Raw genomic sequence first — 12,070 nt, 5'->3', positions numbered from 1 at the left:
GACCAAATTGTTCCCATTGAATCTCATCCAGGAATGCACTTGAAGGAAACTTTAACATGGAGCGAATCTGCAATTAGAATCGGTTGAAACAAGTAGGGAGTGACTCTCGCTTCCTCTTGTCTGGCAGTCCTACACCTTGATTAGTGGTTAGTGTGAAAAGAAGGAAAGCAGGCAGCTAAACACACACACACACACACACACACACACACACACACACACACACACACACACACACACACACACACACACACACACACACACACACACACCCACACACCGGCAGTGTTTGATGAGCATGTGCTCAGTCAACAGGCTTCCTCTTCTCCTCATTAACAATTTGACCTCTTTGTTTGAGGCGCCCCATGTGGGGGTCACACTGTCTCGTATGTGGGTACAGTACATTTATTAAAGGAGACTTTTGTACGTACAGACAGCGTAAGAAACGCCTTCACATGACACTAACATACCACAACGTGGTCACTGCGGGGCACGAACAGATGAGAGCTGAGGCACGGAGCAATGGCGTAATTGCACCGCGGACCACTTGCTGCCGCTGCCACTCCGAGGTTACATATGTGATGTCGGCAGACCCCCGCACTGTCAACTTGATGCCGAACAAAGCTGCTCTTGTGTGAAAAGGGTGTTCTGTGTGTTTAGACTGTGAGCGAGGTGGTGTCGAGCAGCTGTTGCTCATCCAAGGCCTATAAAAGTCATTCTTCACCTACACAAACCTTAAACCGCGGTCCCGTGTATGAAGGAAAGGCCAGGGGCGTCCTAGAGGACACAATTGGACATCTGGTGTGTGGGAAAAGAACAAAGATAATTTCAAAATGTGTTTTGTTTTGCTGAAAATTACTCCACTTAAGTCTAGACTGGAATATCTCTGTGGATCACTCTATGATCTTAAACCAACCGTCTTGTTCTACAGAAGAACTATTATTAATGTTAATCCCCACACCTTTCTTCCTCCTTCTCATGAAAAGCCTCATAACCACTCCCTGAACAAATAATGGCTTTAAAATGAGAAACACAACAATATAGCGCGCACCTTGATCGTATTTCAATTATTATGACAAACATATAAGTCCATGAGTGAAATTCTTGAGTCTGTTGGTCCATAACTAATTGACCCAATGGGGGCTATCAAATAGCCTATTTGCTTGCACTTCGGATTGAAACTTTATCTTTGTGGATTATTGTGTAACTGATGGCGTTTTGCATGGTTCTACAAAAGGAATGTGGGAAGACATTTTTCAGAGTCTGCTCTCTTTTGCCTGATTATTTTCCTTCTCCTTGCATGCTCTGATTTGATGTGGTTGGTGTCTGGCCCGGCAAACTGCGTGCAGGTAGTAATGCGGCGTCACAAAAACCACAGCGGAGGAAGCCGAGTGAGGAACGATAAAATGCTCGGTGATTCTTTTCTCCGTCTCTCCAACGCTAATCCTTTCTGGCTTGTGTCAGAGGATCGGGCAGCTGTAGCCACTCTGAGAAAATGTGGCCTGGACAACAAGAGGGAGAGCCAGAGATAGTTTCAGGACTCCTCCTCTCACAATGGAGAGGGTCTGCTGGTGGGGCATAACAATCGGCTGATCAGACAGGATAGATGTGCAATTTCATGCTTGTACATAAAGTGTTTCTCTCTATTCCACTTGTATTCAAATGACATCTGCAGAGCTGAAAACAGTGTTGTTACACTGCAGGCCACCTGCTGTTTGCATTCTGTATGTATGTGTGCCAATCCTACAGAAACACTGAATTATCAGTAACAAGCAATAGATTGTTTTAAAAGGTAGTTACAATTTAGGGGGGAAAAAAAAAAAAAGTGTTTTCTTGTCATCCATTATTTTTGAGTGGATTCATGCAGGCAAAGGGCACTGTGCGTGTCACCCCTGAAAACATTTTTTTTCCCATGCTCTTTTTTTTGTTTTTCTATACAATTGTGTGGAGAATGTGCTTTGTTCACAATCCCCATTCAAAACGGGCAAGGGGAGATGTATTGGTGGAAGGCATGTCAGCATGAGATTAAATGAAGAAAGAAAAAGTTCTGCACTGTTACAACCAATGGAACTATTTGACTTTTTGAGAATATTCTGTATCAACCACAAGTTTGAACCTGCCTATCTGTAACAATTACAGAAGTTCAACTTGTTTGGGAAAAATAATTGTCAGGTGTAACTGCAGGTTTCAGTGAGGGGAGAGTGCAATTAAAATTTCCTGTGAAAAACATGTTTCAGAGGTACAATGTCGACAGTGCTTTAATCAAATCAGTCACACTCTATTTATGCAGATTAATACAGATGATTGAGAAATTAATCAGAAACAAATACTGTGTATAAAAGGCACGAGTACACTTATTTAGATAATCAGAAATTTGAACATTTTACATTGCTATTGTAGAATATTTCAGGGTTTAAAAGTAATAATCTCTTATGTCTTGACATTATATAGAAATATGAAAAATAATATTTCCATAAATATCTCTGAAAAGGTTAAAAAGTACTTTTTCCGCACATGTGATACACTGGTGTCCTAGTTCATGTGTTATTTACAAAAAAAAGTAGCTTGAACCTGACTTTTGTCACACGTTGTATGTTCAAGATGATAACAACAAATATGATCTAATATAATCAGAGGGATAAAAAGAAATCTTGTCCAAGCTATTCCCATCTCAATACTCAGCACCACTATGATTGACTTTGCATTCTGAGGTGAACTTAAGTACAATTCTACTCAGCAATACAGACCAAACCAAAGGGGATGTTGAAAATAACAAAGAAAACGTAAAGACAAAACAAGGATGACAACACGACTAAACAATTGATTAAGAGTAATTCTGCAGGGGTTTGTTATTGCAACTCTTCCAGACTATTTGAAGAACGTGTGAGTCTTGAAAAGATGTGATTAGTCGATGGTGTGACTCCGATGGAGCTGTTCACCCTGCCCTGTGTGTGTGTGTGTGTGTGTGTGTGTGTGTGTGTGTGTGTGTGTGTGTGTGTGTGTGTGTGTGTGTGTGTGTGTGGTGTGTGTGTGTGTGTGTGTGTGTGTGTGTGTGTGTGTGTGTGTGTGTGTGAGTGAGAGAGAAAGAGAGTGCGGTGAAGTGAGGGCGGGGGGAGGCGCACTGTTTGGAGGATTAGCTCTGTGTTCTCTCTCGCTCCACTTTTTTAATGTAAATACGCGCTCGTGTGGTCGCTTCGCAACTTTTGGCAGATTTTCTTTCCTCATTTGTTTTTATTTTGACGGCCATCGTGGAACTTTAACAACTTTTCGAAAAAGTTTTTTCCGCCCGCCTTGGACGACTTTTCCCTCCCGGCGTGAGGTTTGGTTGATACCCGAGCGCGGATCAGCGCGGTGCGGAGGGAGCAGGGAACCGCTCGCGAGGGGGGGGGGGTTAAAATCACTTGTGTGTCTACACGACACAAGGCCACCTGTCTTTATCTATTTTTTAATATCCAAGTCGAACAAACAACTCGCCGTGGGAGTTCCGTTAACATGTCAGGACGCAATTTACGCATTGGACTTTTAATCGTGCCAAGCAATGCTGGAACACTTCACCGGTGCGCCAAGGGCAACATTCTGTAGGAGCAGCGTTGGCACGGATCTCTTGTTTACGACTGGGCCTCAGCCTGTGGCTTCGGACTCCAGCTTCATACAGATCTGACTTGAGTAAAGTCTTCCTAAACGCATAATGGAGGGTGATCAGGGGACCTGTGCGTCTCCAGAAGAGCCTCAGGGAGACGGCGCAGCCGCTTCCGACAGTTTTTCTCAGCTCTGGACGGACGTAATGGGGATGCTGGTAAGTTTTTTGTTTTTTTTTGGGGGGGGGGGGGGGGGCTGCTAACGAGGATTATTGTCTGCCATGATCACAACAAACCGTGATTTTTCACCCCCATCTTCAAAGCTGACAGTGGTTTGCATACTGTGCTTGTGTGTCAATGCAAATCACGCGCAGCGACACTTTGTGCGTCTTTAAAGGCCAAAGTATTTGATCCAGTAGCTCCACTGGTGTTCTCCTTCAGGTAGTTAAAGAGTGCTTAGGGCGCCGGAGTGGATTGGGAGTATGGTAGGTTTTGAGCTGAAGATTTAACCCTTTGTAGCGCATCTCAGTGTGTTTTATGTTGTGTGGCATTTCCATGCTTCTCATTTAACTTTACCACAAGGACATTAATCCTCAGTTTTGTGTTTGTCAGTATCAAACAAAGTTTGGGCTCTATGACAACATAGCTACCATCAACACAGCGCAGTTAAGATTCTGTGGAATAGTTTCTTCGAACAGAAATGATGTGGACTATTTGATTTACAATGCAAAGCAGAGGTTTTGATAGAATGAAAATGCTTTATTAATCCCAGAAGGACATTTTTTATGACAAATGTTATTTTCCGATGTGTGTAAGCTTACCTCATCTGGTTAGTTTCTTTCTAACTTCTGTTATTGGGTTTTGCATGCTCAACACGTTTGCACTTTTTAAAAGCTTGTAAATCGGGAGGCACAGTAATAACAACACAGAATTTTACAGGATGTAGAGATGTGATTGATCTGCTGACCAAATGTATGGCAGCCACTTCATCTGCTTCTAAGCCAGAGGTGTTAATTTGGTTTAGTCTGGCTACTGAGAATATTTCTCTGGATTTATTGCCCCTAATGCAAATGTCTGCAAGGCTGTACTCATTGCTCATCTTTGTTGTTTTTTCCCTTTCAAAATCAAACATAAACACTATCGAAAGGTTTGGTTTTTTTTTATAAAATCTGGTCTTTTCCCCTCAACAAAACTCTTTCATAAAGGTTCTTAAAACTTTATATTATATGTTAGAAATCTATGAAGATATTTATTGTAAAAAAATGGTGTCACAAATAGTGGAGTCTTAAAATCTGATTATATGTTTGTCTGTAACTTTAAATTGGTAGATCAATCTAAATGTTGAGCAAAATGACACCAAAATAAAATAAAAGGTTGAACTTTCCTGGTTTCGTCAGTTGGTCAAATCAGGTCAAGTTTCATCCAACAAAATGTAGATGCAAATTGTGTCGGTCAATTTATTCAAACATAATTGAATTCTGTTTTAATGTTGCTGTAAATGGTTCAAATGGCAGGAAAGCAGTGTCTGCAGACTGAAGTCTTGACCAAATTGCCCTTTACAGTGAACTTTATGTTAACAATATGAGCCCGTTTTTAATCTTGAAACACATTGTGAGACTGTAAGAACAATGAACACCATATCTTTGGCTGTTTTATATCTAAAAAGCATTGCTCTTTGACTTTCAATGGCCTTTGTTTTGCCTGTGATATGTGCCCTTTAAATTCCGGCCTGCCTCATACTCTGCGACCCACCGTGTCTCACTGTAGCAAATCCCTTTGGTTTTGGGTCCCCACACGTGAGAACAGGCCTACATACCTCTACGGATCCTTCCTGATAAAGATCTGGTTGACGTGCTCGCTGTACTTTACGTTTCAACACATAAACCAAACTTGAAAGCTGCTCCGTCTTCATACATGAGGGGCAACTACAGATAATTATTAAAACACTCAGCAAAGAGTTCTTGCACATAAATGTCATCTACCGTTGAACTTTCAGAGTGAGTTTTTGTCATGTTTTGACTGGAAATCAAAGGCTCCTCCAGTGTGCAGGGTTTCTCCACGGGCCTCCCGACTCTGAGGTTAACCATACACACACACAACGTGTGGAAGAATGGGTTTAATACGAATACCTCGGAAGGCCAGTCATTTATTTGTGGTTGAGGCAGAGTAAATAACCCTTCAGCTAATTAAAATTCAAAAGTAGCTTCGGAAAGTTGTGGCACACGAGGTATACCAGTTATAGATTTGCAGATGTTTGCTTGTAGTTCGACCCCACTTCTGGAAAATATAGGGTATTTTTTATTTTTTCTTCAGAGCTGCATTTCTTTTTGTTGACTGGCAATTGAAGTAGTCTGATCTTAAACCGACAAATCTGTCGCACATATGTATTTTTTATTTTTTTTGAGTGATGAATCCATATTGATGTTTCCAGTTTTATTTCCATTGCATTATATTGGCCACTGATCTTTGATGCCGTTGTATTCAATAAATAGCTGTTGATGTTATAAAGTACAGTGGAGAAGAGTGACATAGCCAGGACTTTCAGACATGCCTCAGCCTGTCTGCCATCAGTTTGTCCCAATTTCTAAATCTATGTGCTGCAATTTCTGATCTGGCTATGTGACAGGCATTTATAGCTCCAGCTTTCCCATTTTCGAAAAAGTTTTCCTGCCTTTGCTAGGTCAAGGCTTTATGGAAATACTTTACGGGCCTGCAGAGAACCCTTCTCTTCTTATGTTGTTCTGCTTAGTGTGAGTGGAAGTTTCATCTCTAAACCAAAGGATGCAATGCTCCTCTCCAGACATGATTATTGATTGGGAGACATATGGTTGGAAGAAAAGATTCTTTAGAGGCATGTATCACTCCCTATATAGGAGCTGCATATGGTATTTTTCTGCTTAAGTCACTTTATATTCTTGCCAATACTGTTCTGGCGCAGTCTATAATAGCCTAATGTTTGTCTATTGTTGCCCAGTCGAAGTCTGCTCACTTCTCCTGCGCTCCCCCTCCCTGACCAGCCGCATTATTGAGGTCACACAGAGATCGGGCAGGTTTCCTCTGCTGGGATGGCAAAGCACTGTTCTGCTCGAGCCACGGATATCCCGAGGAAGCCCCCTGAAAAGAGTGAGCTGCGGCCCTTTGTCCTACCGACCTCAACAGTCTCCCACCGTTGGCTGAACGCTGCAGGTTTAAGTCAGACATCTGTTGATGCTGTGGAATCCTCTGTTGCTCTACCTTTAACAACGTTCAGGGCAGCTGTGGTTTGGTAACGCAACATGTTACATCAGCAATCTTTTATCCTTCTGTCTCCATTTTCTTTATGGTTCAATTTTAGTGTTTAAGTTGGTGATTTGCCTGGTGGAGTATAGGAACAATTACTTACCATGCCTCCCGTAATAACTTTTGCAGAGCAATTTCATTTCATCCATTTGGGGGTAAAGTGTCCATGACTCATACTTTTTTTTCTTTTCCAGTCGGTTATTGTGGTTCCCTTGAATACAAAGCATCACTACAATACCACACAGTTCAGGCCAGTTGGTGGAGATTTCAATCTGCCACTCCAGTCCCGAGATCACGTAGCAAAGAGAAAGTGATCGCACTTCTGACGTTCTAACGTTACATCAGATGCACAGCCCTGTTGTAAACTGTTAACATTGTTCTTTCCTCCAGAGAGTGGGTAGTCACAAGGCCATCCTTACAACAATAGTTAATGCAATGTACACCACAATTCCACCCCGACGCAACTGAACCCCCGGGTGTGTTGAACAAAGGAATGTGAGCTGAAAGGAAAGTACAGAGTAAACATGCGAGGATTGAAACCTCTCATCTTTTTTTTTTTTGTAGAGATTGCAAACACGCACCTTCTTTGAGTCACTTTGCATCACGATGTAAAAAAAAAACGTAACGGAGTGTAACTCGATCGGCAGATTAGCTGTGCATCCCGGCTCAGATTCCAAAGCATGAATAGAAACCCGAGCCCACTGCCGTGCACGCTGGCTGTGGAATTTTTAATAACGCCACCAGAGATAGTTTTGAAGGAGCGCCCTTCAAAGATTCATTTTGGTGTCGATTTTCACTTCAGCTTCAGATGGCATTTCAAGTCAACATGTATCTGTAGCGAAGTTATATTGTGAAAATAAAGACGGGAATAAATGTTTAAAATGGCTATCCTCTGGAGATACTAGAGCAGACCCCGCAAAGGAAATATTAGTGGTGTTTGTAATTTTTGCGCAGAAACACACCATTTTATATAGTATATTACTTCACTATATACCTTTTGTTTTTTCTTCAACTTCAACACGATATTCTTCAAATACGTATATTAAATGCGAACAAATTATGTTAAAAAATGTCAATTTAATTGTGTGATTTGTTCTCTCTTGCCCAATCATTTACACCAGTGAGTGTAAAATGACTGAACTGGGCCCTGTATCTACCTTGAGAGCAGGTATCTTGGGCAACAGGGCTTCATCTGATTGGCCAGATGTTACCAATCAGAGCGATGCATTGCTATTTGTATGTGGTTAATGATAACGATGGTATCGCAGTAACTTTAAGTTGGCTATATATTGTGCAGAGCGAGATAGATAGTCCAAGTCATTTTTAATGTGTATATTCTTGGATGTATTCCAAGAAAGTGAGCGTCTAGAGTCTGTCTGTAATAGATTGTGGATTTTGGTTGTAATATGAAGGGGATAATCAATTGCAGCTCAGACTGAATAAGACCATGTTTATCTGTTGGTTGCTTTTGACAACAAGAAAAAAATATATAGGTCACAGACCCGGCAGGTAACGGAAGCAGAGGATGTATGTTAGTAGTAATCATGATCCCTGGAAATGCAAGAGGTAGCGCTTCAACACAGTAACTTGTCTTGTCTTCTCATCAGAAGGGATGCTGCTCGATAATGACTTACTGAAAGTCTGCTGAGACAAACATTTGTGTCAGTACGAATGCCGGGAATTCCAGTCAGTTGACCAAAGGCAGCTGGGCCTTCAGACTGTCGCCTCCCACCTTCAAAACCTGTTTACCGTCGCACGTAAACCAAATATGATACCGAAAGGATTTTCATAGCTCTCGTTCCCACTTCCGTATAACAGTCAGACATTAATGTTACGCAAGTGTAAATAGCTCCGCTGTGATTGCATCATGCATTGCCAAAATAGAAATCTGCTCTTGTGCGATTTAAAGAATTCCAAAGTTTTGAGAATGGAGCAAGCCATGGTTCTTTTCCTAACGGACGAGACTCGAACTCTTCGAAGTGACATGTAATAGTTGTGCTGTACATTGGGAGGAGTCCTCTCGATAGAAGAAAGATTGTATTGAGCATGATGGCAAATTACACAATGACATTATTTACTGGAAATCGACACAAATTCCCTCATGGTTTCACATTGGTGTAGGAGTTTTGTTTCTATTGTTCCAGTCAAAACAGGGAGTTGTCTTCCCTCTCAGCCAGGGTGGAGTGACTGTTGCGTCACCTACTTTTTATTTGAAACATTCACGAAGCTGGATGTGTCTCTAAATTAAGTGTTTTGCTGGAATAATCCTCGTGTAAATGTGATTGTTTACCTGTATCTGTTAACATATGGTCTCAGTCTGATATAGGTGACGCTTTTCTGTTCCCACACTCCAGATGTTTCATTCTCTCACACCACAGCCGCTCCAAACCTCAGAGCACACAAATCACCACTTGTCTAGCCTCTACTCGTCCCCCCCCCCCCTCCAAATTTCTAAACTGAATTTGTAGACCTCTGTCAGCTCTTTCACCTTTCACTCCCACATTGACAGATTCTTTCTAAATGTGGACTAAGCGCCCGTTCAAGCGTTGACACACTTGATAATTCCAACGTCTCGAAATTGTCGTTGGTCTACCCGTCCTGACTCTGCTCAGTCACCCACTGGGGTTCACAAGAAGGTAGTTTCACCCTTGGCACATGCTCTCATGCGCTGTCGTGCAGTGGATATGCAGAACAGCCCATGTGAAGTTTCACCTTACAAAGTGGTGGGGGTGACGGAGTGTGTGTGTGTGTGTGTGTGTGGGGGGGGGGGGGGGGGGGGGTCAGCTGTGCTCAGCGCCCGTGAGCTAATGTCACTGGAGAATTGGAGGAATCCCACCTATCTACACACACACACACACACGATTGGTTGCACACATGTGGATTCATTCTGTCAGAATGTATCCGAGAACCGTGAACCACGTGCATCTTTACCTGTGCGCAGCGAGTGTTTGTGTCTAGTCTTCCTGGAAGAAGTAGAGACAGAAAAAAGCTCGATGTCACCGAACCCTTTGCTCTGCTGTGCCCCCAAATAATCCTTCTCTGTTCACACTGATTGCAGCGACGCTCGATCATGTTGGCGTTTGTATGATCCGAGGATAGATTTCATTCTCATAGTCCGGACCTAACAAATAGATCAGTGCGGTCTTTTGTCAGTGGGCTGTGATTAAAACATTTCAGACATCTGTAACGAGAACGTGCTTTCAGCCGATGTGAGGAATGAAGAGCAAAGCATGTGTCTGCACAGAGACCGTTCCAACTGGGATTCTCAATCATCTCAAACCATATGTCTGGCCCGAACAGAGACGGGAGGGAGGACAAACCAGAGTCAACCTACAGGATGTGGACTTCTCTGAAAACTCATGTTTGATCATCAGCGATTTGTTTACGACACAACTAATCACAGTTTCTTTACTCAATGCGCTTGAGCTGTGTTGTTTGTGATTGGCACGTCCAAGTTTGTTTTGGTTCGATGTTTTTGCGATCCCCTGCGTGCGGGCGCATGTTAATGTGTGTCCTCTTCGACTAGACACCCGGTTCCGAAGAAAGTCCTCTCGCCCAGCGTGTGAATGTATGGGTGTGTGTGTGGCACGCTAACTCGCACTCACAGAGATCCTTTCATTTGCGGCCTGGCACGCAGATAGGGAGTCCGGTTGAGAAAGACAGAGACTGAGAGAGCCTGTTCGGACCCTGCACAGTGACTCAATGCTAGCTGTCTGCCTGGCACAGATTAGATCAACACTGATGAATATTCAGCAGATGGGAGATCATTGCCAGAATGGCCTACGTTTCTACCAAAGCGAGAGTTGGAATTGATTTTCTCTCTCACATCATACAAAGAAGGTCACTTTACATCTTGTTAAAAAAATATCTTATGAGCTTGAACTAAAGAACAGGTTTTCCTTTTCTATTTTTCACTCGCAAACATTGGTCGTTAAAGGCGATGACTATAAAGCCAATCTATGTCAGTCTATTTTCCAAACTAACTTCATGTGAAAGACGCCATCATGGACTCATTGTATAACCTTATCTTGTTTTTCTGTCGTCACTATAAAAGCCGAGGCTAGATTCCCCTGCCCTAAGAGTGTAATGTTGTGTTCAGTAAGCAATTTACTGTTTGGAGCCCCGCTTCCTCCCTCAACCCCAAACACATCTTCCTCACAAAGGCAGGAACCGTGCTGATCTAAACTGCAGCAAGCCGGAAAAATGTGTTTGGTTTGGAGTTTAGGGACTGTCTCAGGAGCTAAAGAGCATCCTCGATACAAGCCCCGGCGAAGACAAAACCCGGGAACAAACCGCGGTCTGCCTGTGGACTCCGAATAGAACCTGATAAGACTGAGAAAATGACCTCAGAGTATTTTGAACTGCTTTGTTTTGATCCAGTATCTCATCAGATTGACAAGTTAGATGTATGTTTTTCTTTTAAAACACACAGGATTATCTTTCACTACTTTCACATCTCCTGAGAAAGCATTAAACGATTGTGCTCATGTCTGTGTGGGAAGTGGCTGAGTGATTGAGTTCCTGTGCAACTATCAAGTGTTTGGCCAGTTTACCAAAATCTCTGCCTGTTCTTTATTAGATAAATTATTTAAGATACTTGTTCAACCATTTGCGACTGGTTTGACAAAATTGTGTTTCAAGCAATGTGAGACAATGGAGAGGAGTGGGCATCTCACTAATTTGGATATTTGTTTGAATATAGAAAGAGTCAATATATATATAATTTTATTTTTTTTGAAACGGCATTTAAAGTTTGACAGTATTCTGATGTTCACTAAACTCCGCCCTCTTCTTTTCCCTTCAGGATGGTTCTCTGGGCAATATAGATGACCTTGCCCAGGAGTACTCCGAGTACTACAACACCTGCTTCAGTGACGTCAGCGACCGCATGGAGGAGCTACGCAAGCGACGAGTGTCCCAGGAGCTTGACCTGGTAAAGACACGTTCTCACACACAGAAAACGATTCTCCCTGATAATCTCACGTAGACAGAAGCAGCAATCACTCACAAGATTTGTTGCTTTGTAATAATGCAGCATGCACACACATTTTAGCTTCAGTTAGATTTTATTCCCCACTGACTCAAACCAAACCTCCTTGGACTAAATTTCTCTTTCTTAGTGAACAACCTGGCAGGAAAAACAGTAACGGGAGAAAAACAAATGTCCGTTCAAGTGTGAGGCTCTCCTCAAAGGCCGTGTGTCTTTGCTGGTTGTG

General features: G+C 42.5%; 1 protein-coding gene across 11 annotated transcripts in view; it reads left to right on the top strand.

The window, feature by feature from the left end:
* The window catches only part of sash1a (SAM and SH3 domain containing 1a), a 146,354-nt gene that overhangs the window by 96,925 nt on the left and 37,359 nt on the right, over positions 1-12,070 (top strand). For 8 of the 11 annotated variants that reach the window (XM_080491342.1, XM_080491341.1, XM_080491338.1 and 5 more), the window contains exon 2: positions 11,659-11,787. In XM_080491342.1, coding sequence (XP_080347468.1) covers positions 11,659-11,787 — 129 coding nt within the window. Of the gene's footprint in view, positions 1-3,083; positions 3,794-11,658; positions 11,788-12,070 lie in introns of those variants that run through there. The other 3 variants (XM_080491345.1, XM_080491344.1, XM_080491343.1) reach the window with 3 other exon arrangements.

The sequence above is a fragment of the Lipophrys pholis genome (genome assembly GCF_963383615.2).
Source record: "Lipophrys pholis genome assembly, chromosome: 21".
Classification (NCBI taxonomy): Eukaryota; Metazoa; Chordata; class Actinopteri; order Blenniiformes; family Blenniidae; genus Lipophrys; species Lipophrys pholis.
Note: the sequence above shows the minus strand (reverse complement) of the source record. Positions and strands in the feature narration are given on the sequence as shown.